This window comes from Equus asinus, chromosome 13 (genome assembly GCF_041296235.1).
Source record: "Equus asinus isolate D_3611 breed Donkey chromosome 13, EquAss-T2T_v2, whole genome shotgun sequence".
Lineage (NCBI taxonomy): Eukaryota > Metazoa > Chordata > Mammalia > Perissodactyla > Equidae > Equus > Equus asinus.
This window is the reverse complement of record NC_091802.1, coordinates 1698080-1720573: the sequence shown is the minus strand read 5'-3', so window position 1 is coordinate 1720573 and position 22494 is coordinate 1698080. Positions and strand designations below refer to the sequence as shown.

Sequence of the window (22494 nt, the reverse complement as noted above, 5' to 3'; positions counted from 1 at the left end):
ATCCCGTTCACTTTGAGAAACGTGGACACGATGTTTTCTTCTAGAAATTGGAAAGGCACAGCCACACAAGGAGGCTGCAGACATTTCTTGCACCTTTCCATGAAGGCTTTCAAAGCATCCTGCAACCTCAATCCAATTCAACTGTCTGAACTGTTGATGGCAAAAGTAAAAACAGAATTTCAAATCAAGACACTCGTGGGTTTTTTATTGTTGTTTGCTTCAGAAATTATCTTGTGACTTACTGGCCAACAGACTGTGCTGTCCAACGTCAAGAGGAACTGGATCGGTAAGAATAATTAAACACATAAAGGCGGTGCCCGACCTCACAGCTCCACCCCACACTCCTCAGTCTTTACACCAGGGAAAGGAGGCAGGGAACGAACTGCCATGCGCCCTTTCCTCGTGTCCTCTCTTCACAACACTGAAATTCAAACGAAGTGACCTGGTGACTTAAAACAACAAGACCGCGCACGTCTCCTTGAGGACGGCTGAGGGTGTCGCCTGGCTTCGCGGCCCCCAGGCGGGACGCCGGGCCGGGCTCCGCGGCGGGGCCAGCGGCCTCTGCACCGGCTCGGGCTGAGTCCTCTCTCCAGCTCTTCCCTCTAAGTACCCACGTTACATCACGCACTCGGGACTTTAACGTTTGAGTACGCAGACTGAACAAAAGGAGCTCAGGTTTAAGAAATATTATTACTCATCAACTGACATTTTCTAAAGCCTCGGACGCGCCACCCGAGCGCGCAGGCTGGGGCGGGAGCTGCGGCGCTTCAGGCACATGCGCACTGCCGCCCAGCCGCGCGACGGCCGCCCCCGCCTCCTGCGGGCCGTCCCACCGGGCAAGGGAGCGTCGGCAGTTTATAAAACCCACGGGAGACAACGAAATTACAGGGTCTTTACAACGTGGAGATGTCCTCTTTGTTTTTGTCTTCGGTGTGGATCTGGAGTCCTGGCAGGCTACATTTTCCCTCAAATCTCTTTTAAAAATGCTTTTTAAACTTAAGCATCCCCCCTCTTGAAATGGTTTCCTCCAGTGGGCCCCCCCCACACCCCCCGCTGCGGCGGTCGGAACCATTTCGGAGTTGTCGGTGGGGGCGCGGGCGAGGGGCGGCGTGGGAGTGGCCGCGCTCGCGGCCGGGGCGCCCCCGCGGGGCGGCGATGGTACGGCCCGCCGGGTCACGCGCTCGGGCCGGCGAGGGCGCGGCGGCGGGCTCGGGTGAGTGCGGCGGGCGCCCGCGCGAGGGCTCGCGGCGCAGGCGGGCGTCCCGGCGGGCGTGCGGGCGGGCGCGTGAGGAGGCCGCGCCGTGGGTGCGCGAGGCCGACGGCGGTCCCGGGCGGGGGCCTGGGCTGCGGGGCTGCTGGGGGCCGGCCCGGGCGGAGAGGCGGGCCCTGCGGGCGCGGGTGGCGGCTGAGGCTCGCACGGACGCGGGCGGGGCCTCGGGCCGGGCAGGGGTGGGCGCGGGGGGAGCGCTGCTCGCGGCTGCCGGGGCCGCGTCGCCGGCGCGTCCTCCTCCCGCGTCGCCGCGAGCCCGCGCCGTCGGCCCGCCCCGCCGGCCTCTGCCTCCGCCGGGTGTGGGGGAGCGCGCCCGGCCTTGCGAGGGCCCTAGGAGGGAGAGCCGGTGCGCCCAGGTCAGTGCCCCCCGGGGAGGCCGGGAGCCGTTGCTCTCCGGTTGGTGGGTGTTGTCAGACGCGGCCTCATCGCCTGGCAGGAACGCTCAGCCAGGGACTGGCTCGTTGTGGGTTGGGGTCCAGGGTGGGCGTCCGCAGCCGTCGGAGGCGAGGAGGCGCTGGTTCTGCCGCCGCCCCTGGTGTCCATCCAGGGCGGGGGGAGGGCCTCCAGGAGAAAGTGCGGGAGGCAGTAGGTTACCGACGGTGCCACCAGACAATTGGGTAATCGTGGCACGTGACACTGTTCGCTGTTCTCAGTGTGGTACGTTGAGCGCTCTGTAAACAGAAGTCGGGGAGCAGTCGGCAGGAACAGTGCCGCCCGGGTGGCGGCGCCGAGCGGGCTCTCCGGGACGTGGCCGCCGGGGCTTCTGTGCGGCGCCTGCCTCGGTGAGGCCCCGCTGCGGGAGACGAGCCGCCGCTGGCGGAGAGCCGCTGTGATGCCGTGGGCACTGAACAAGTGTGCGACGCGGTGGCGCCTTTAATCCTCCGCGGTCCCATGAGGAGACCACGGCGAGGACATGAACTAGATCAGGGCCGAGGGCCTCAGCGTGGGAGGCGGATTGGATCTCACGGGCCGGGGCGCGGGCTCGGCCACGATGGGCGGGGGACGCGGTGGACAAGGACCCTGCCTCTGAGGTGTTTGAATGCTTGCCTGGGGCATAGTGTTGAGAGACAGTGGGGCAGGAGGAGCTTTCTTTTTCTTCTTTGGATTCTACAAAGTTTGCTGGAAAGGAGGAAATGTTAGCCGTACTCGAACCAGATTGTTCTTTCATCAGACATCTGGCCGAGGCTGGAATCGGGGTGAATGAGGGGTTGATCTCGTGCTCCCCAGATGTCTGGTTCCCGTGGAGTGGTGAACTCTGCGAGGGGGCGTTTGGCTTCCGTTTCTCAGCTTTAGGGTAGTGCCGAGAGAGGTTAAGTAACCCCTTTGCCCTCACCCGGCTGGTAAGGACTGGAGACGGACTTTTCCGACCCAGCAGGTCTGTGTGACTCTGGAGCTGAGTGTTACCTGACTGCCTTCCAGTGGCTGCCTGGGACTGTGGCACTCATGTCAGACAGGAGTGCTTTTCTTGTAAACAACAACAACAACAACAAAACCCCACAAAACTAATCATGAGAGCAGCCCGTGTTGGTCCTGGATTCTGGGAAGCAGCTGAGCAGCATCACTCCTGGTCTCTCCCATTTGAGGCGGAGAGGAACTTGGAGGGTGACATTGGCGTAATGTGGGTGCTGCCAGAGCAGCCCCTTTATCACCCTAGAGTTGGAAGGATGGGGGCGTTATAATTTTTAATGTTTGTATCTTACAAGATACTTAAATATAAATGTATTTCGAGAGGTCCTTAGGAAATACTGCTGTAGAGGTGCGAAACTTCTGCTGAGACTTTGGCTGCGGTGTCAGCTGCTGCTCAGAGGCAAGAGGCCTGCCCAGCCCTGCAGAACCGCTGGAATCCGCACGTCCTCTCTCATGATGTTCTAATTTGAGGCTGGCTGTAAGGTGCTTAGATGTTTTCACGCCCCCAGGCCCCTTGCTCTTAGAATTAGCTCTGCTTTTTTTCCCTTTACCTAGAAAACGTCAGGTCCTAGAGCTGAAGCATCACGGCTGTTGCGCCGCCTCCCTCGTTTGGAGGTGGCCCTCCCTGCTCTGGTCTAGGTGGGACAGTGGACCTGTGCTGCTGCTGAGTGTAAAGGTTCGTACGGTTGCTCTGCCGATGGGTGAACCTTGACCAGGCGCTGCTTTCGTGTGGGTATCTTGCTGGAGGGAACCTTCCTTCTCTTCCCTTTTATGCCTCTTAAAGGAGACACGGCCTCCTTTTCCAGAGTTAACACCTCTGCCTTTGCTTTGGGTCCTGATACCTCTTCCTCCAAGGTCCTTCTTCCATCAGTGGTTGCCTCACCCCGTCTTCCACAATAGCTTTTTAAACCATTATTTCCCTTGAGGTCACCATAGGGAGCCCTGTCGACCCTTTAAATTCGGTTTATTTGGCTCCTGTGACACTAGGCCCTCTGACTCTGGCGTACTCCATGTTTGTGCTTTTGAACCTCTCCTGCCCTTAGATGCCCTCGATGAGCCCTCCACTGTCTCTGACAACTGCCTTCTCTCTATGGGAAGCTTGTAAATTCACTCATTTATCCACCACTTACTAATTTAGTGCCTGCTGTGTGTCGAGAACTGGTGTAGAGTAGACAAAGTCTGCCCTCTCAGGAAATGTTCATTCCAGTGAAATAAAGCAGGGGAAGGGGCGAGAGTGATGGGGGTGGAGGTGAGCGGCTGTTCGGGGTGGACTGATTGGGGGCGCCTCTCTGAGCAAGGGGCGTGCAGGGAGAGGCTGAACGGTGAGGAGCAGCGAGCCAGGCAAAGGTGTGTGGGAGCGGTTCCAGACTTTCATCTCCAGCCCTGCCCTCCCTTTGATACTGCAGTCCAGAATCTCCATGGGCCTCTCAGGGCTTTCCAGCCAAAGGTTCTCCTGCCTCTCAATCTCTATCTGTCTCCTCTCCCCCTGCCCACCTCCCTCCAGGAACACCCCGTGCCCTGGCTCTCCATACCTGCCGGCCACCCCTCAGGGCCTCCTGTGTGATCCCCGTGCCTGACTCACCGTTGGCCCGCCTGACTTTCTCTTCAGATGTCTGTTTTATGTCAGCTTCTGCCATTCCCACTGTAACCACTGAAGCTCCAGCCCCTGCCTCAGGTATAAGAACAGGTGCAGTGGCAGCCATGTCAGCTGAGAGGCTGATTGCAAAACATCAGGTGGGTGGCAGAGTTAGTGGGCAGGCTAGAGAAGCAGGCTCTGAGCACCGCCGCCAGCAGGGAGGCTGCTCCGAGGGCACGTTGAGGGACACGCCATGAGCAGGTTGTTGAGGACGCTAGTCCCCTGGGACACACTCCCCCAGGGGACTCCTTGCCCGCACTGGGCGTCTTCATACTGTCCGCTGCTTTGCCTCCCTTCTCTAGGTTTGGCACCGGGCAGGTACCTCTGCCTGGCCAAGCTGTGGTCATGCCTGTGCCTGCCTACAAGGGGGTGTGGACAGAGGGTGTCTGGCTTTCTTTGGCTCCGTAATGGGGGACAGGGTCCCCAAAAGAGAAGAAGGTTTGGATCCTGGCCAGTGTCTACTATTCAGTCAGACATTCAGAAACTTAAATGGTTCTTCATTATTTTGAGCAAGACTGTCCGGTAGAACTCCCTGTGATGCTGGGAATGTTCTATGATCTGTGCTGCCTTTTAAAATGGTGGCCATGGGCCACATGTGGTCAGTGAGCACTTGAAACGTGGCTAGTGACACTGAGGAAGAGGGCTTTTCATTTTAATTCATTAAGCCGAGTTGCCACATATGGCTCATGGCTACTGTATTGGACAGCATGGGTCTGGAGAATACATGTTCCCTCTTTAGCCTAGCTTCCAGGCCCTCCTCTGTCACACACGTCAGGTAAGCTGGGCTGTTGCTGTCCCACCTCTGTGTCTTTGCTCTTGGATTCGTGTTTCCAGACCTCCTCTGCCCTCGAGAGCGCAGTGGACACAGCCTCCCTTTTAAAAGCCTTCCTTGATTCTCGCAACCGTAGGATGCTTGTGTCTGTGTCCACATCCCCAGCTCTGCCTCCCTTACGATAGATAAGCTGCCCCACTTGTGGCCCAAGCCCAGCTTTCCATTTTTGCGCTGGGTCCCATACCTAGCTGCCTCCTCCAGGACTTGGCTTCTCTCCTGAGTTACATTTTGCTCACATGGTCTCTGGGGCCACACTGGAGTTTGCCTCACTGCCTGTCATTCTCTGTCACCTTGGCCAGCTCTTCCTCCCCTCCACGTCTCAGTTTTGCGGGGCCCCAGGCTCCGCTGAGGCACTCCCATCCCACCCAGCCCTGACTGCCGCACTCATTTCCGCACTCATCTCCCACTTCCTGTCACCGTCTCCACTTGGAGGCTTAGTAGGCATCGGCTCTTGGCCTCCTCCCCACTTGTTCTTCCTCCTGTCTTCCACAGCCCTTTCTTACTGGGCCAGAGAGCCTTGTTCCCTCTTTCACGCTCCACAGCCCACGCATGAGCAGAGTCTGATGGCTCTGCCTTGGGAACGCAGTCACAATCTGACATTCCTCACCACCTTCCACTGCCCATCCTAACCCAGGCCACCTCTCTTCTTACATGAAACGGTGGGAATGCCTCAACTGGTTCCCTGCTCTACCCTCGCTGCTGAAGTGTGTTTTCTGCACAGCTCCAGAATGCTCCTTTTAAAGTAAGATTCAAACGGTTTCTCATCAGAATCCACCAGAGGCTCTCCAACCTCTGAAAAAAACCTCCTCCTAGTCTTCTGCCCTTGTCCCCCAACTCTGCAGACGCTCAGGCCCCCAGTTGTGTCCCCTCCTTAGCCCTCCACGGCTCCTTCCGTTTCTTCAGCTCTCACTCGGGGAGCCCTTGTGTCCAACACCATGTCCCACCACCTCCACTGATTCTCTGCCCTGGACCCGCTGCACTTCCCTTCCTAAGGTATCACGTGCGAGACAAAGCAGTTTCTCATGGTCCCTCCCCTCCTAGAAGGTAAGCTCTGGGAGGCAGCATCGCGTCACCTGAGACGTCACCCAGCATGTTGGGAGGGCTCAGCCTCTCTGGTGGGTTTTGCTGCATTGTCACTTGTGTGTGTGTTCCCTTCTGTCTGCCTTGCAGTCCTGTCTGGTTCTAACTGAACGGTTTTCTGTGTGACCATTGAATTCCATTTCCCTTCTCTATTGTAACTTGCTGTGGACAGGGACCATGTCTGTCTGTCTGTCTTGTTTCCCCTGCACCTGACGCAGTGCTGGCGCAGAGTAGGTGCTCAGCCAGTGCCACCTGGCTAGGTTACCTGCCTCTCCTAGACAGGAAACCTGTTGACAACACCTGCCCAGTTCACGTTCTCCAGAGTTGCTGGCAAGTTCTGTGGTGTGAACACGCACTGACCAGCTGATGGTGTTTCCCCTCCTCCCCCCATGCAGGCCTTGTGCCGTCCCCAAAGCACCATGAATGCCATCGTTGCTCTCTGTCACTTCTGCGAGCTCCACGGCCCCCGCACTCTGTTTTGCACAGAAGTCCTGCATGCCCCACTTCCACAAGGCGCTGGGACTGGGGACAGCCCTGGCCAGGGCGAGCAGGCTGAGGAGGAGGAAGGCGGCATTCAGATGAGCAGTCGGATCCGTGCCCACAGCCCCGCAGAAGGGGCCAGCACTGAGTCCAGCAGCCCAGGACCCAAAAAGTCAGACATGTGCGAGGCAAGTGTCTCTCCTGATGTTGGGGATGTTTCTTTCTCTACAGGGGCTCATGCCTATGCTGTGTGTGTGGCCTCCTGGGGGAGTGGACAGGAGGCCCCGTGGTGCAGTGAGGGTGCCCTCACAGAGGTGTGGTCTTAAGATGATGTGTGCAGACCGTTCTCTGTGGGCCCCGTGGAAGGCATCTGCTTCTCTTTATGTCCGTTAGCCCTTTCCCCTCACCCCAGCTTTAGCTTTTTCAGGCCACTCTTTGCCAGTAGTTGCCACCGTCATGTTTGCCTTTCATCCGTCCCCTCCACACACTCGTGTTCACATGCTGGCCCATCCTGGCCTCCGATTCCCTCAGTCTAGTGTTCTTGGGGAGTCTCCTCCTCATAGGGTCCTGGGTGTTCCTCTTTGTGCTGCATCGTGAGCTGTGGGGAATGGAGTTTAAGTTCCCTCATAGGCCACTTCTTCATGTGAAGGACCTGGGATGGGACCCAAAATCAGAGGTGGAGTTGGACCTGCCACTCCAGTGTGAACAGGAATCCAGCTGCCTTAGTGTGGTTCCTCTGAGAAGTAGACGATGTGCACAAGGTTAGTTTATTGCTGGAAACACCTGTGAAGAATCAAGAGGGTGGGAGAAGAAGGTAGGAGAGCCTTCTGGCTGTGAACAAGTCTGACACCTGCAATGGAGAGGAAGGAAGGAAGGAGGGCTGGGCAGGGAGCCTCCTGGAGGAGACTCCGTGAGCCGAATTGCTGTGGGAGGAGTCCTACATCCCGCAGGCCAGGGCTTGCCTCAGTGCTCTCTTGTGCACAGTCCCAGGGTGCGGGCAGCCTCCAGGACGCAAGCCTCAGCACCAGTGTGACAGTGGCTCCAGAGGGGCAGCAGCCAGGACTGCCAGTCCAGTCCACTCTCCAGAGCAGGGGCTCTGAGCTTGGTCTCAGGCTGCTGCAACAACAGTGAAGCCTGTGGCATGCTCCTGAGCCCCGGTGCGTGGTTGTGTCAGGACCAAGGACAGAGGCCAGCACAGAGCCCTGTGTGAGCCCCTTTGCAGCTCAGAGACTGAGCTTTGCTTTCTGTCAGATGGGGCTTCTCTCTGTGAGTATCTCATAGGGTGGCACTTTGGATTAAATGAGATGATGTCTGTAGAGGTCTTTGTAACACCTGGTACCTAAGTGCTCGGTAGATTACATCTGTTATTCAGACCCTCTGATAGCCTTTGTGATCCTGGTTTTCCTGTTCAGGAAACATTGCTGTCCTCAGATAAGTATAACTCTGGTAGCCAGTTGTTTTTTTTTTATAATAGAAAACAGATTGAATTTTCTACTTCACATTTGCATAAGAGTAAGAAAATGTGTCGCCTGCTTCCCGAATAACTGGTTTGGTTTTCCTTCTCGTGGGCAGGGCTGCCGGTCACTTGCTGCAGGGCATCCTGGGTATATCAGCCACGATAAGGAGACCTCGATTAAATATGTCAGTCACCAGCACCCCAACCACCCCCAGCTCTTCAGCATTGTCCGCCAGGCCTGTGTGCGGAGCCTGAGCTGTGAGGTGAGCACGTGGGACTCTGGGGTGGGGGAGCTCTCTGTGGACTGTCCCACACACTCCAGGACGCCCTGAGCAAGTTCAGTGCTGGTCATGGGAAGGAAGACAGAAGGCAGTCCTGTCATGAAGACGGGCAGGTCAGTGAGCCAGGAGCACTGGGCAGCCTCAGTGAGCCAGAATTCCAGAATAAGTTGTACTGGCCTCTAGTTTTCTAAATGGTTGCTAGCTTATCATTTTAAGAACCAAACTTTTATTCGTCCATTCCTCATGGACACGTTTCTTTAAAGATTTTATTTTATTTTTTTTCCTTTTCTCCCAAAGCCCCCTGCTACATAGTTGTGTATTCTTCGTTGTGGGTCCTTCTAGTTGTGGTGTATGGGACGCTCCCTCAGCGTGGTTTGATGAGCAGTGCCATGTCCACGCCCAGGATTCGAACCAACGAAACACTGGGCCGCCTGCAGCGGAGCGCACGAACTTAACCACTCGGCCACGGGGCCAGCCCTGGACATGTTTCTAAGATATAAAATATTCCTAGGATATGTAGGTCACCATGTCAAACATCACATTTGTCTTTGTCTCAAGCATCATTATAAGCCTCAGTGATCCATCATGTGCTCTCAGAACCTACTGAAGAGTGAACTGATTTGTTTCTAAACTATATGGCTGCAGTTGTTGAGTTTGAGTCTTAGCTTATATGTTTCTATCTGTCACAAAGAACTCATAGTCCGGTGACTGAAACTTCCTGTAGCTGTGCCCACTTGGGTAGACACGCTGAGCTCTCTCACTGTTAGTTCTCACTTACTGTCGCTGTGTGTCAACCTTCAGCAGTTTCCTTCCTTTTGACTTCCTGCTGCTAATCTGCTCGCAGATGATCATGTCTGATGGAGCTGTGTGTAAAGCGGGAGCGAATATGTCATGAGGGAGACCTGAGTTCTCTCCTACAAATAAAGTATGCAAACTTTATTATATGGACTCTGCAGTGGCAATTTTGACCTACCCATTCTGCAGTATATTCCAGATGATTTACATTGGCAAATTTGACTCCAAGATAGATATATTTGTAGAGGTGTTATTTTATGCTCAAGATAGAAAAAGTAATGAACCTACTTTACTGGCCTTTGCATTTATGACAACAAACATTGTCTTTAGAAAGTTTGGTCCCAGGAGCAGATGAGAGCAAAGTGTTCCTCTCTCATCTCTACCCTTCCCACTCTGCCTGTAATTAATGCTGGCTAGTTAGTGCAAAAAGAAGTCTGAGAAGGAGGGTTTGACTTTGTCTCGCTGAAGCGAGGAGAGGACCGTGTCCTGGAGTGGCTGTTGTTTCGTCCCAGGTCTGCCCTGGCCGCGAAGGCCCCATCTTCTTTGGGGATGAGCAGCATGGGTTCGTGTTCAGCCACACTTTCTTCATCAAAGACAGCTTGGCCAGGGGCTTCCAGCGCTGGTACAGCATCATCGCCATCATGATGGACCGCATCTACCTTATCAACTCCTGGCCCTTCCTGCTTGGGAAGATCCGAGGAATCATCGACGAACTCCAGGGCAAGGCACTCAAGGTAAGGCCACATAAAGGGCGAACGGTAGCAGTCGGGGGGGGAGCTTGACACTGAAAAAGGGCAAGAGCGTGAGCAGTTTTGTTACCTCTTGGTCCTGTGGCAGCCGCCCTGTCTGAATTGTAGTCTCCTGGCTTCAGAGTCAAGGTTGTGGTCACAAGCCTGGCAGTCAGTTGGTCCTGCTTGCTTTCCTGGTCTCTCTCGAGTCCGTTGTTGTCCTGGTTCTTGTTCTGCTCTGGCTGCTTTATTTCAGTCCGATGCCCTGGTTTTATCCCTGGTGTTTTTGCTTCCTCTGATCTTCATTTCAGAAGCCTGTCAGTTAGTCGTGCTGTGGATCCGCCACCTAACACAGACTCCCCAGCTGTGGCGTTGCATCTCTCAGGCTGGGCTGGGCTATCCCTTGCGGCAGTCCTCAGACCTCGGGGGCTTGAAGCCACAATGTCTGTTTCTTGTTCGTGTCCTCTGGCCATTCCAGGGAAGCAGGGGAGCTGCTCGTTCTCATCCCAGCGGGTGGAGCAGCGACCGGGTTGGAATGTAGCTCACTTGCCTGCTGGAGGCCTGGAGGGTACTGGAGGGCCTCTTTTCCCTCTCCCCTCACTGCCAGAATGGGTCACGTGTCCCACCCACGCAGGGCCTGAGTAGTGAAAGGCTCCACGTGCCTGGCAGGGGAGGACTGGAAATCACGTGGAGAACAACGCTCACGACCACCTTGAGCGCACGTTGCCAGAGTCCCCTCAAGTGCTTAATGAGCTGCTTGTAGGAGCGGGTACGAGCAGGCACAGAGAAATTCTTAACCAAGTCCTCTTCTGAGGCAGCTTCTAATCCAGCTGGGGAAGCAAAACCACTTGTTTGGAGTTAAGAGACTGGCGGCACTCTCTGTCCTCTGCATCAAGGGAGCAGAATGGGACTTCAGCAGCAGGATTCATGACGGTGGCTGTGAGCGAGCTGGATCTGGGCTGCTCCGCTGGTTTTGTTTTGTTAAAGGGCTACCGCTTCCTTTTGCCTCTAGGTGTTTGAAGCGGAGCAGTTTGGGTGCCCACAGCGTGCCCAGAGGATGAACACGGCTTTTACGCCATTCCTGCACCAAAGGAATGGTAACGCTGCCCGTTCACTGACGTCCTTGACAAGCGATGACAACTTGTGGGCATGCCTTCACACCTCCTTTGCTTGGTAACGAGATTCTCAGGTCTCTTAGCCACTGTGGGAATAAGAGCAGTCACAGTGTGTTAGTTGGGTTGTGCACGAATTTGGGGCGACATCACCTGGGTGCCTCCGTGGTGTGTGCTTGTTGGTGAGCCCTGACCTGGGCGGCAGCCCTTCTCTTCCTCTAGGCGTCTTCCCCCAAGTGTGTGGAAGAGGTATTTGGGTGGAACTGACTTCCCAGTGACATTTTTAAAATGTCATTCCCATACCAAGACCAGTGATCATCTCCTTCTTGGAAACTGGTAAACATGTATTCCACGTGGCATCTGGGGGTCAGGAATTGGAGAGTGGCTTGGCTGGGTGGTTCTGACCCTGGTTCTCAGGAGTTTTTGTCAGCTGGGGCTGCAGTCATCTGAAGGGTTGACTCCCTCACAGGGCTGGCAAGTTGGTGCCAGCTGTGGGCAGGAATCCTCAGCTACTTGCCACATGGACATGCGCGCTGACTTCCCTCAGTGAGTGATCCAAGAGAGAATGAGGTGGAGTCTGCAAGGCCTCGTAACTGGCCTCGGCAGTCACATGGCTGCTTCGAGCACATGCTGTTCGTTAGAAATGTGTCGTGTCACTAGCCCAGCCTAGTCAGGAGGAGAGGATTAGTCTTCATCTTTTGAAGGGAGAACTGTCAACAAATTTGTGCATATACTTGAAAACCACCGCCACTCTGTCCTCTGGCCACAAATTATTTTCTGTTCCTCCTGTTGCAAGATACAGTCCTTCCAAAGACTCCCCCCACTTCTCCTTTCTACGTAGCGTCAGCTTGAAGTCTAGGGTCTCGCTGTCTAGACCAGGGCCTGGTGTGGACGAAGCTCCTCAGATACTCATCCTTGAGTGCATCTCCTGAGGGCCTGCGGACTAGAGAGAAAGTTCTGTCTTCCTCACCTGACAGGATTCCTCCTGTCGTAAAATTAAATCATTTTTATTAGGGAGGTTTTCACACAGACCCAAAGTGGAATAAACAGTATGGTGAACTACACACCCTATCCTCCAACTTTTGCAGTTATCAACATTTTGCTGCTTTTTCACCTTTCCCATTTTTTGTCCGTAGAATATTTTTAAAGCAAATTTTAGTTATGTCGTTTCAACCATTAAACCATGATCATGCCCGAGCAAATGGACTAATTCTTTAGTATCATCCAACCTAATCCATGTGCCCTTTTCTCACTTTGCCTCAGAAATGATTTGTGAATTGGGACTATGCACCAATGCGCGGTGCGTAGGTGGTTCCGAGTTTCTTAGTCTGAGGCAGTTCGTCCTGCGTCCCGCCCCTGGTTTTCCTGGGCCTTTTGTTGGAGGACTTGGGTCATTTGTCCAGTAGAATTCCCCCTTTGGATTTGGCTGACTGTATCCTCGTGGCATTGCTCATACATTCTTTTATATCCGTATTATTCCGTAAACTGGTAGTTAGATCAAGAGGCTTGATTGGCGTCAGGTTCAGTTTTTCTTTTGGCGAGAATACTTCGTCGATGGCACTTTGTTCTCCAGGCTCCTGAAGGCGTGCGGCAGCCGGCTGACTGAGAAGCTCCTGGAGGGCGCGCCCACCGAGGACACCTTGGTCCAGATGGAGAAGCTTGCGGGTGAGCTGGGAGGTGTTTGTGCCGGACCCTTTGCCTGCGGTGCCTGTCGGGCCATCTCGCAGCCACTGAACACTCCTGTTCCAGCAGAAAGAGCTGGTGCAGGGGGCCCTGGGATGAATAACCCCGGGAGGAGCGTCTGCAGAAGCTTGCCCTTTAATCTGGGTGTTTGTATTGTGATTTCCTGTCTCATTTCCTTACAGTCACATGAGAGAGTCCGTTACTGGGCAGGTTGGGAAAATCCACTCTTAGAGCTGTCAGTCTGTGGAGAGGCTCGCTGGAAGGTTTTCTTCTCTCTGTTTTGTGAGAACCAAGTGCTTGGCCTTCCTAGGCAGTCTCCCTGAGTCTCTGCTCTTCAGCAGTAAAAGGTTACGCTTCGCTTCCCAAGGTTTCCATCCAGGGCAGTGGTCCCCAGAGGTCCCTGCGGCCTCGGCAGTCCTCCCCAGGTTCGTGTCAGATCCCCACATCTGGGCCCCAGGGGCCCGTGTTTTCAGTAACTTCCCAGGGATTCTGCTGTGGTGGACACCAGCCCAGGAACCTCTGCTCTCCGTCCTGCCTGTACTTTTCCTTTGGAGGCGATGCAATGTTTAGTGATCTAGGTCCATGGTCTCAACTGTGGAGTAGGGTGAACCAAATTTGTGATGCGTGTTGTGTGTAGTTTGTTACTAATAATGCTTGACACACTTGAGTGTGTGAATGACTGACCTTCTTCATAAGTTGGAGCTGCGTCAGGGTTATTCTTAGAGTCAAATGACTCGCATACATTGCATTCAAACATGCTCTCCTGAGTAGAGAAAAGGGGAGTGGAGTTCCCGCAACAGCAGAACATGCTCAGAAAAGACCAGACTTTGCAGTCCACCTTCGCATCCTCATGGATCGGTTGACCCTGGACCCGTTGATCATCGTAGTGATTACATATGTCTAGTAGGGTAGTGAAGGTGGCAAGGGTCGTCTGTTGGTGGGATTTACTTACGCAGAGAGCCAAGTATATCAGGACCTGCCAAGTAATCTTGTCCGTTTTAGGAGAGGGAGAAGCAGGCATACAGGCCTTGCTGTCGTGTCTTGGGTTGTATTCGGTCACAAAGAAGGTGAGTGTAGGGGTGTGGAGCACACAGTTTGGAGTTAGACAGACCTGGCTTTGGGTCCTGGCTTTGCTGCTCTCGTGTGTTCTGTGTGCACCGGCAAGGCCCTTCCCTGTGAGCCTCACTTGTGTCGTGGAGTGAAGATGTCCTCATTTGTGAGGGTTGTCATGAAGATTAGTTGAAATAACATGTATCTCTGTGTCTGTAAAGTGGGGAGAGTAGTACTGGCCTCCGGACAGTTGAGAGGATTAGGTGCAGTGGGGCGTGGAGGCCCTCAGAAGAGAGCCTGACCGAGGACGTCGTCAGTGACGATGAGCTGAGCTGTCGCCGTTCTTATCGTCGGTTCGAATTTTCCCACTGACGGTGAACAGCTCGGAGTCCTGCAGGTGTGTGCTTCACAATGCAGGGCGAGGCTCTGGGGTGAGGACACAGCAGCCTGAGCCCTCCCAGCCCCCTGCCCCCACCCCCCAGGCGCTGAGGGCAACAAGTGGTAGAGATAGCTGTCCAAAACCAGAAACCAGTGAGGGTTTGACCAGAGATGCCTTGGGCTGAAGTGGTCATGTAATGAGACTGTTGCCCCCGGGCAACGAAGGAATCCAGGGGCGGCACGTTTTGTAACTGTCTTTGTCATCTGTCTTGCAGACTTAGAAGAGGAATCAGAAAGTTGGGACAACTCTGAGGCTGAAGAGGAAAAAACCCCTGTCTTGCCGGAGGGTGCAGAAGGGCGGGAGCTGACCAAGCGCCCGACGGATTCTTCCCTGCTTTCAGACTGCGGAAACTGGCAGCCGCGAAAGCTGTCTGTCTTTAGGTCCCTTCGGCACATGAGGCAGGTAGGCAGCGGTGGGGCAGAGCCCCGATCAGAAATTCAGAAGAGCCCGATCCTCTCCTTTCACTCATCTCCAGCACACTTCGCCTTTGGGCCTGTTCTGTTCAGGTCCCAGCAGGGACTGGTTGTCTGGGAGAAACTAAGAACCTTCTTGGTGGGTAGCTGGAGACAGTGGTGGGCATGTGGGGTGTCTGAGCCGCAGGATCAGCGCTCTCCTTTTAGTGATGACCTAGGTCTTTCCTTTAAATAAAGGCCTGGATGGTTGGTTTCTCATGGTCCTCTAATCTTATCATTCTAGAACCTTCTGAAGGAATTGAACAGTCCTATTGGTTTGCATGCAGCCTAGTGCTTTGGAAATTGAAAATTATGCCATTCTTACAAAAAACTGGAAACATTCTGAATGTCCAGTCATAGTAATTACATCCCGACAATGGAATGTCATTAAGTGCGAGAAAGCACGCATGCAGTCTGTTGTATAGGGTGGTGCTGGGGTATTTATCTATCCACACCAAAGACAGAAGTCTCACAGGGAGATCTGGTCACATGGGAGGAAGGGGTCACTAGATGATGAGGACAGATTGTCCCCTTTTATATTTTTCAGTATTTACTTTTACAATGAGCATGAATTTTATCAGCAGCTATTTCTATTTTGGAAAATGGAGTAAAGACTGATTTAATGGCAGATGCAGGGACTTCTGGGTGAATAAGATTCATCCATCAAAATCATGTGTTTGGGGGGGCTGGCCCCGTGGCCGAGTGGTTAAGTTCGCGCACTCCGCTGCAGGCGGCCCAGTGTTTCGTTGGTTCGAATCCTGGGCGCGAACATGGCACTGCTCATCAAGCCACGCTGAGGCAGCGTCCCACATGCCACAACTAGAAGGACCCACAACGAAGAATATACAACTATGTACTGGGGGGCTTTGGGGAGAAAAAGGAAAAAATAAAATCTTTAAAAAAAAAAAAAAAATCATGTGTTTGGCTGAAATCATCCTTATTGATTGCTCATGTGGACCGAAGTTGGAAGGAATCTTGAATTCCTTTGGAGGGAGGAGGACTTTGAGACTGTTGAGGTTTGGTAAAATGTAGTATTGTAGCCTTCTTTATTTTTTTAATTTTTTGGCCGTGTTTATATGCCATAAGATAACAGACTGAACTCGTCTCAAATGTCAGTGTCATGGAAGTGAATAGAAGGTGAGGTGGGGAGAGGGCTGTTCTAGATTAAAGCAGAATAAAGACAGGACAAACAGAGCAGTCGTGATCCTTGAGTGACTCCTGGGTTGAAAGGATAATAGCTTCAAAGGACGCTGTCAGGGGTTTGGGGCTCTGGATGTTGGCTTATTATGTCCGTGTGGCCTTTCTGGGTGTGGTGAACGTTGAGATCGTGTAGGAGAGGCCCTTGTTTCTCCTGGGTGCTGAAGGGTCACGATGCCTGCCACTTACTTTGAAATGGTTCAGCAGAATAAAGTGTGTATAGAGAGAAGGGAAATGTTGCGGAAAGCTACCTTTTGTTTCAAGTTTCTGCAAATAAAATTGGGAAGAAGATCTAAAAGTGTGCAAGAGCTTTGGGATCAGGCTTTTGGTGCAAATCCAGGGACTTCACCTGCTTCCTTCTGACCTTGGGCGAGTTACCCGGCCTCCCCAGGAAGATAAGCGACTTTCCTGACCGGTCTTCCTTCACTAGACACAAGAAGTTTCTTGATGAGCACACAAATAAATTCAGTTAGGTGGAAAGAAAATTGAGGGCAGAAAGCACTGAACTATATTTTTCAGGTCCTGGGTGCCCCGTCTTTTCGCATGTTGGCCTGGCACGTTCTCATGGGGAACCAGGTGATCTGGAAAAGTCGAGATGCAGACCTTGTCCAGTCAGCATTTGAAGTTCTTCGGGTAAGAGTTCTTCTTTCTCATGTGTTTTGTAGCAGGACAGTCTTTGCCTAGTGGGTTTTAAAACAGTCCTGACTTTAGCTGTGAATGTATGATGCGTCAGTGGCTCAGTGCCAACAAGGTTCATGCCCGAATCTAAGATCTGTGTTTTTTCTCCACTTAAAAATGGCAGTCGTTGATGGTTTTTTATTTCTGGTGGAAGGAGTCTGTGTTATCCTGATAGATAACTAAGTCTCTCTGCCTCTCCCCAATCTCTGACCCCCTCTGAGAAGCCATGAGAGTGGCACGGGTGCTGTGGAAGCAGGTCTGGGTCGCTGCGTTCCTTTGCACGGAGCGTGCCCGGTTGGGTGGGATGCAGGTGTGGCACTCTGTCTCCATCCTGGAGGGTTAGGGGATGCCAGGGCCTGGGTCTGCCTCTGACGTATTTAAGTCATCGGAGAGTGTGTGCGTACCTGCCGTCTGCCTAGGCCTCTGAGGGCACCAAATGAGTGTGATAATCTCTCAAGAAACTTACAGTCTCTTTGTGGGATAAGGGAAGAGACTTACGTCTGAGAAGTCAAAGCGTAATATAAGAAGTAATCCCGCAGAGCAAGAGGCAGCACGGTCGTGTATGACCGATTGCCAGGATGAGAGTTGGGCTGAGCGGGAGAGACCCCAGTGGGGTTGAGTCACCAGGGACACCCTCTGGGAGGAGACGGGCTTTGAACTGAGCTGCAGAGGGTGCACGGGGTGTGGGTGATGGAGATGGGGGAGGTGTTCCAGCTGGTGTTGTTCTCAGTCGCTCTGTCCTCTCTAGACCATGCTGCCGGTGGGCTGTGTGCGCATCATCCCTTACAGCGGCCAGTATGAGGAGGCCTACCGCTGCAACTTCCTGGGGCTCAGCCCGCAGGTGCAGATCCCCTCCCACGTGCTGTCGTCAGGTGCGTGCCTTTCCTGTCTAGTCTGTCCCCGCACCTCAGGGCTCAGAAGTGGAACTGGAGCTTAGCTGTAGATTCAAGGACGTTGGCTGCTGGCCTTGGAGGCAGGAGGACCCACATTGTAGGACCAGCTCTCCCAGTGGCATCGGGCCTCTGTTTTTAAAATGGGCGAAGGTTGACTAGACAACCTCATAGTAAGGGTGGCTTGCTGGGTTGTAGGGAGCAGGTCACAGTCCTGGGGGTGGGAACAACGCAAATGGACGTCAGAGGATCATAGCGTCATCCTGTGAGTGTGAGTTGGTGCTCGCTGGACTGTGAAAGTGTGCCTTCCATGTTCCTGAAGTCTCCTCGTCTTCCTTTCCTCTCATTGGTCTCCTGTCACGCTTCCTTGTCCTCCGACTTTTTTCTTTCTCTTATATGCCTCAAGCCCATCCTGACATTCGTTAGTGCACTGGGGCTCTGTGCCTTGCTCTGCCCTCAGCACTGACGAGCTTACTCCTCTAGGCAAAGAACAGGGAAACTCATTAGCATCCCTCACCTTTTGGTTTGGGGAGTCCAGGAGTCAGCCTGGGTGCAGATTCCACCTCCGCAGGCAGGTCAGTAACTTCTGAGCGCTGCGCTCTCTGTGAGAGGCAGTCACTGTGCTCAGAGGCAGTCGCAAGATTGAGCGGCAGAGCGTTTGGCGCTCGGCAGCCCTGAGCCACCACTCCATTCGGCGCCCAGGCTGAGCCCTGAGGCCCCGAGAGGCCGTGCCCTTTCTGGGTAGTGTTTGGAACATAGGCTCTGGTTTCAGGGATGGGCTTGAAATTCTTACCACAACTAGCTGTGTGACCTTGGGCAAGTCACTTAGCTTCTCTAAACCTGATTCCCTGTCTATAAAATGGGGGTAATAGTGGGATGGCTCCCATAGGGCTGTTTAGTAGCAAGTGAATTGAGGCACGTAATGCAATTAGTAGTTGTTGTAATGTAAGACATTGTTAATTTAACTGAGGCAAAAGTTAACCCTTAACTCTGTTCACAAATAAACTACAAAAGGTTGTAAGAGCCCAAGCGTTGCTCTCAGGAGACCAGGCTTTTTCCCTGGTTGATCTGAGAGAATTTGGAGCGGCACAGTTAGGTGGGCTGGTTAAGGGGGTGAAGAGTGTGTTTTGTGTTGCCACAGAATTTGCTGTCATAGTGGAGGTCCACACAGCCACACGCTCCAGCCTCCACCCCGTCGGGTGTGAGGATGACCAGTCTCTCAGCAAGTATGAGTTTGTGGTGACCAGTGGAAGCCCTGTAGCTGCAGACCGAGGTGGGTGCGGCTGAGGGTGCTGCCTTTCACTAGAGCAAGAGCGGGAGGAAGAGCGCCTCTCGCCCGCCTTGTGCTGACCTCCCCGTGCTCCTCTGCCCCGCTCTTGCTCCCAGTGGGCCCCACTATCCTGAACAAGATGGAAGCTGCTTTGACCAACCAGAATCTGTCTGTGGATGTGGTCGACCAGTGCCTCGTCTGCCTCAAGGAAGAGTGGATGAAGTAAGCACTCACTCCCTTGGCTCCTAGGGTCTTTCTGACAGGGGCACGGCTGCCACAGCAGTGTGTTCTGTGGAGGAAAACTAGAAGTTGTCTCCAGAAAAAGCGGTGGGGCCGTGGCCACTGGGAGAGGCAGTGTAGAGTAGAAGTTAAGAGCGTGAGTTCCAATCCAGCTCTGCCACTTGTTATTTACTGGGTGACCTTGAGCAGGTGGTCCAGTGCCCCGAGCCTCAGGCTGCTCCTCTGTGGGGTGGGGTGGCGCTTTCCTCCCTGATGGAGGGAAGCGCTTATTTTTGCTGCTTAGTTAACTGTAAAAATCTGAAAGTCAGGTAACAGTCCCTTTTTATTAAAGCAAGCTACTTTATTTCCTCCTGCCATTGTAGTAATTTTTTGTCAAATTTAGTCAAACATTGTCATGATTTCAAATAATATAGTGAAGCTTAGGAGCAACCAGTTTCTGTCATGAATTTAAGGAAATTTTTCTTTCCTTTTTTCTCCCCGTTGTGATGCGCTGGCCGTATCCCCCAGAATTAGAACTGACGGGCCAAGCAGAGGGTCGGAAGCGTGCAGGTGTGAGCTGCCGCTGTGCCGCGCCGTCTCTTCTCGGTGTGTGAATTCCAGCTCCACTTGCAGAGCTGGGCTGGTCGGAAGCCATTTAGGCCCCGGGACCAGAACTCTGGGGATTGTGCTGTGGTATCTGAGTGTTTTGTTTTTGTTTTTTTACAGCAAAGTGAAGGTCCTTTTTAAATTCACCAAGGTGGACAGTCGACCCAAAGAGGACACGCAGAAGCTCCTGAGTATCCTCGGAGCATCTGAGGAGGACAATGTCAAGCTGCTCAAGTTCTGGATGACAGGTCTGAGCAAAACCTACAAGTCACACCTCATGTCCACAGTCCGAAGCCCCTCAGCCTCAGAGCCTCGTAATTGACCCCACCGTGGGAGTCTGTGTCTGTGTGCACCTTCTGGGAAGTGGTGATGATGAGCTCAGAGACTGGCCTCTGATGGCAGTGATAGGCTGTCCTTCTGTTTCTGAAGTCCTGGTATGGAGCTGTCTCCTAGCCAGGAATGGAAACCGTTGGGGCTGAACTTTGCCCTCTGTGTGGGTTTGGGCCTGGTGTTCTTGGCACCATCCCACAAGCTGTTTGAGTTGTTCCAGCCCTGAAGAGGGCGGTGGGAGACTCCCTTGCATCTGTGCACCCCTATCAAAGAAGACTATAAGGAAAACTGCATCTCATGCTTCTCATGAACTCAGAATTTATAGGGAAACGTGTCAGGCCAGTCCCAACTTTGGTGTGTTAGCCACAACATTGTGTTCTCTCTCAAGGTTAATGTTCTAACCTTTCTATTCTGAAATTCAGCAAGAGTTTTCCAGGTTTTGTATGTGCGTGTGTATTTTGCTACAGTTGTGAATTTTCAGGACGTGTGGTGATCCTGAGGCATTTGTGGTAATCTGGTTTTGAGTTAGGGCCCTGGGAGAGGCTTTCATGGGTGGAGTGGATGTTTTCCTCATCTTTGGATCCTCTGGAATTCATGTTCTGAAGCCATGTGACTGCCGAGTCTTCTGGCCACGCTCTCCTGCATCGCTTTGAAATTACCCTGTAACTTGAGGCGAAGCCCTGAGCTGCTTTACACAAAAATGGTACTTTGCTGAAACGTCAGATGGAGCCGTCTGACTTGCCTGACTCCCCGCGTGTGGAGTTGAGTGTAATTCCGTATCACCTTACCCTCTGTTGCTTCTTTAGACATTTACATTCGCTAAAGTCAATTTCTAGAGTGTGGGGCTTTAAGACAGTCTCATCATCCCAGTGTACATTTTTAAGAAGAATTCATGGTTTGGAGGGGTTTTCCAGTAGTTTTGCTTATTTGTGTGTGGTTTTCTGTGTTTGTTTAATTTATATTTAACATAAAGACTAAGTTTATATGACTAGGTATGTGTACGATGCAAGAATACTGAAACAAAATAAAGCTGTATTTTTATAAACTGTTGACTACATGGTTTTATTGGTTTGATACCTAAAATTTTCTTGGCATCAGTCACAGAAAATATATGTTAAAATAACACCAGTGATGATATAATTGTTTCTGAACTCTGAAGTCTGTTAAAGGCTTACATCTTCCAGGGGAAGACTTGCATGGTAAATTGTGGTTAATTTTGGTCAATTCCAGCTCTTAGCACAGTAGCAGCTACCCATCCCCTACTGCCAGCCATGCGGCAGGCAGCTGTGCCTGTGCTCCTGGAGCAGCTTGCAAACAGCACGTGGGAGCTGAGGTGGGTGAAGTGGACTCTGTCCTCCAGCTATTGGGGATCCCTAATCACTGACTGCTGCTGCTGCTCGCAGAGGTGCCGACCGAGGATGGATTGCTGCTTCTGTTCGCAGAGGTGCCGACCGAGGATGGATTGCTGCTGCTGCTCGCAGAGGTGCAGAGGTGCAGAGGTTGGATTGCTGCCTCTGATCACAGAGGTGCAGACAGAGGTTGGATTGCTGCCTCTGATCGCAGAGGTGCCGACCGAGGATGGACTGCTGCTTCTGTTCGCAGAGGTGCAGAGGTTGGATTGCTGCTGCTGCTCGCAGAGGCGCAGACAGGTTGACAGCCAGTGTTGTACACCCTCATGATTGCAAGTGCCTCCCTCCCCAGCTGAAGTGACTGCCAGGAAATTTAATGGGCTGGTGCTCCCCCTGCCTTCATTTTTTGCTCTTCCCCTTTCATGAAGCAGACATTAAAGACTAGGACATTCAAAAACAGCTGCATATATGGGAAAATTAGCAAGTGTGCATGCCCGAAGAAAGGCTCAGAAAAGACCTAAGAAAACAAGTTTACACCTCAGGCTGATCCTTAGCAAAAAGACAGCCGACAGCAATAAAATAAAAACAATAGAAAGCAGCAGACCCTGAGGAAAGGGGGCTGTCTGGTTTCCAGAGTTATCACATTATTAGATTTAAATGTCCAGGGTTCAACAAAAAAAAATTATGAGGCATACAAAGAAAGAGGGAAGTATGGACCACACAAAGGAAAAAGATAATTCAACAGAATCTGTCCCTGAAAAAGACTTAACGGCAGATATAGAAGACAAAGACTTGAAAATAGCCATCTTAAAAATGCTCAAAGAACTAAAGAAGGATGTGGTGAAAGTCAAGGAAATGTGTGAATGAAATGGAAATGTCAGAGAAGAGACAGAAAACCTTAGGAACCAAAAAGAACTTCTGGAGCTGAAAGCTACAATAACTGAGATGAGAGATTCACTAGGCAACGCAAAGGCAGATTGGAGCAGGCAGAAGGAAGGATCAGTGAACTTGAAGATAAGACAATAGAAATTATCGAGGCTAGCAATAGAAAGAAAAAAGGTTAAAGAAAAGCAAACACAGCCTAAGAAACCTATGAGACTCCATCAAAAGGACCAACATAGGCATCATGGGAGTCCCAGAAGGAGAAGAGAGAGAAACGGGTAGAGAATATTTGAAGAAATAATGGCTGAAAACTTCCCAAATTTGATGAAAGATATGAATATAAACATACAAGAAGCTCAACAAACTGCAAGT

At 52.6% G+C, this 22494-nt stretch overlaps 1 protein-coding gene across 10 annotated transcripts; it reads left to right on the top strand.

Moving 5' to 3' along the window:
* The first annotated feature begins 1061 nt into the window (after positions 1 to 1061).
* FLCN (folliculin) lies at positions 1062 to 20936 on the top strand. Of its 10 annotated transcripts, none has more exons than XM_044744401.2 (14): positions 1091 to 1213; positions 3233 to 3353; positions 4182 to 4352; positions 6621 to 6893; positions 8278 to 8424; positions 9750 to 9971; positions 10978 to 11138; positions 12651 to 12742; positions 14464 to 14651; positions 16418 to 16531; positions 17325 to 17448; positions 18608 to 18739; positions 18853 to 18958; positions 19682 to 20936. In XM_044744401.2, exons 4-14 carry the CDS (start codon positions 6645 to 6647, stop codon positions 19881 to 19883), a joined length of 1737 nt encoding a protein of 578 aa, XP_044600336.1. In that variant the 5' UTR covers positions 1091 to 1213; positions 3233 to 3353; positions 4182 to 4352; positions 6621 to 6644; the 3' UTR covers positions 19884 to 20936. The 10 variants fall into 10 exon arrangements, with proteins under 10 accessions (XP_044600332.1, XP_044600336.1, XP_044600334.1 ...); XM_070482220.1 differs by having other exon boundaries at positions 1206 to 1305; XM_044744400.2 differs by lacking the exon at positions 1091 to 1213 and adding an exon at positions 1487 to 1626.
* Positions 20937 to 22494: the final 1558 nt, after the last annotated feature.

Coding starts and splice junctions, on each gene's coding strand:
- FLCN (XM_044744397.2), top strand. CDS start 6,645: ATGAATGCCATCGTTGCTCTCTGTCACTTCTGCGAGCTCCACGGCCCC. Junction 8,425..9,749: donor TGCGGAGCCTGAGCTGTGAG/GTGAGCACGTGG, acceptor GTTTCGTCCCAG/GTCTGCCCTGGCCGCGAAGG. Junction 17,449..18,607: donor CTCCCACGTGCTGTCGTCAG/GTGCGTGCCTTT, acceptor GTGTTGCCACAG/AATTTGCTGTCATAGTGGAG.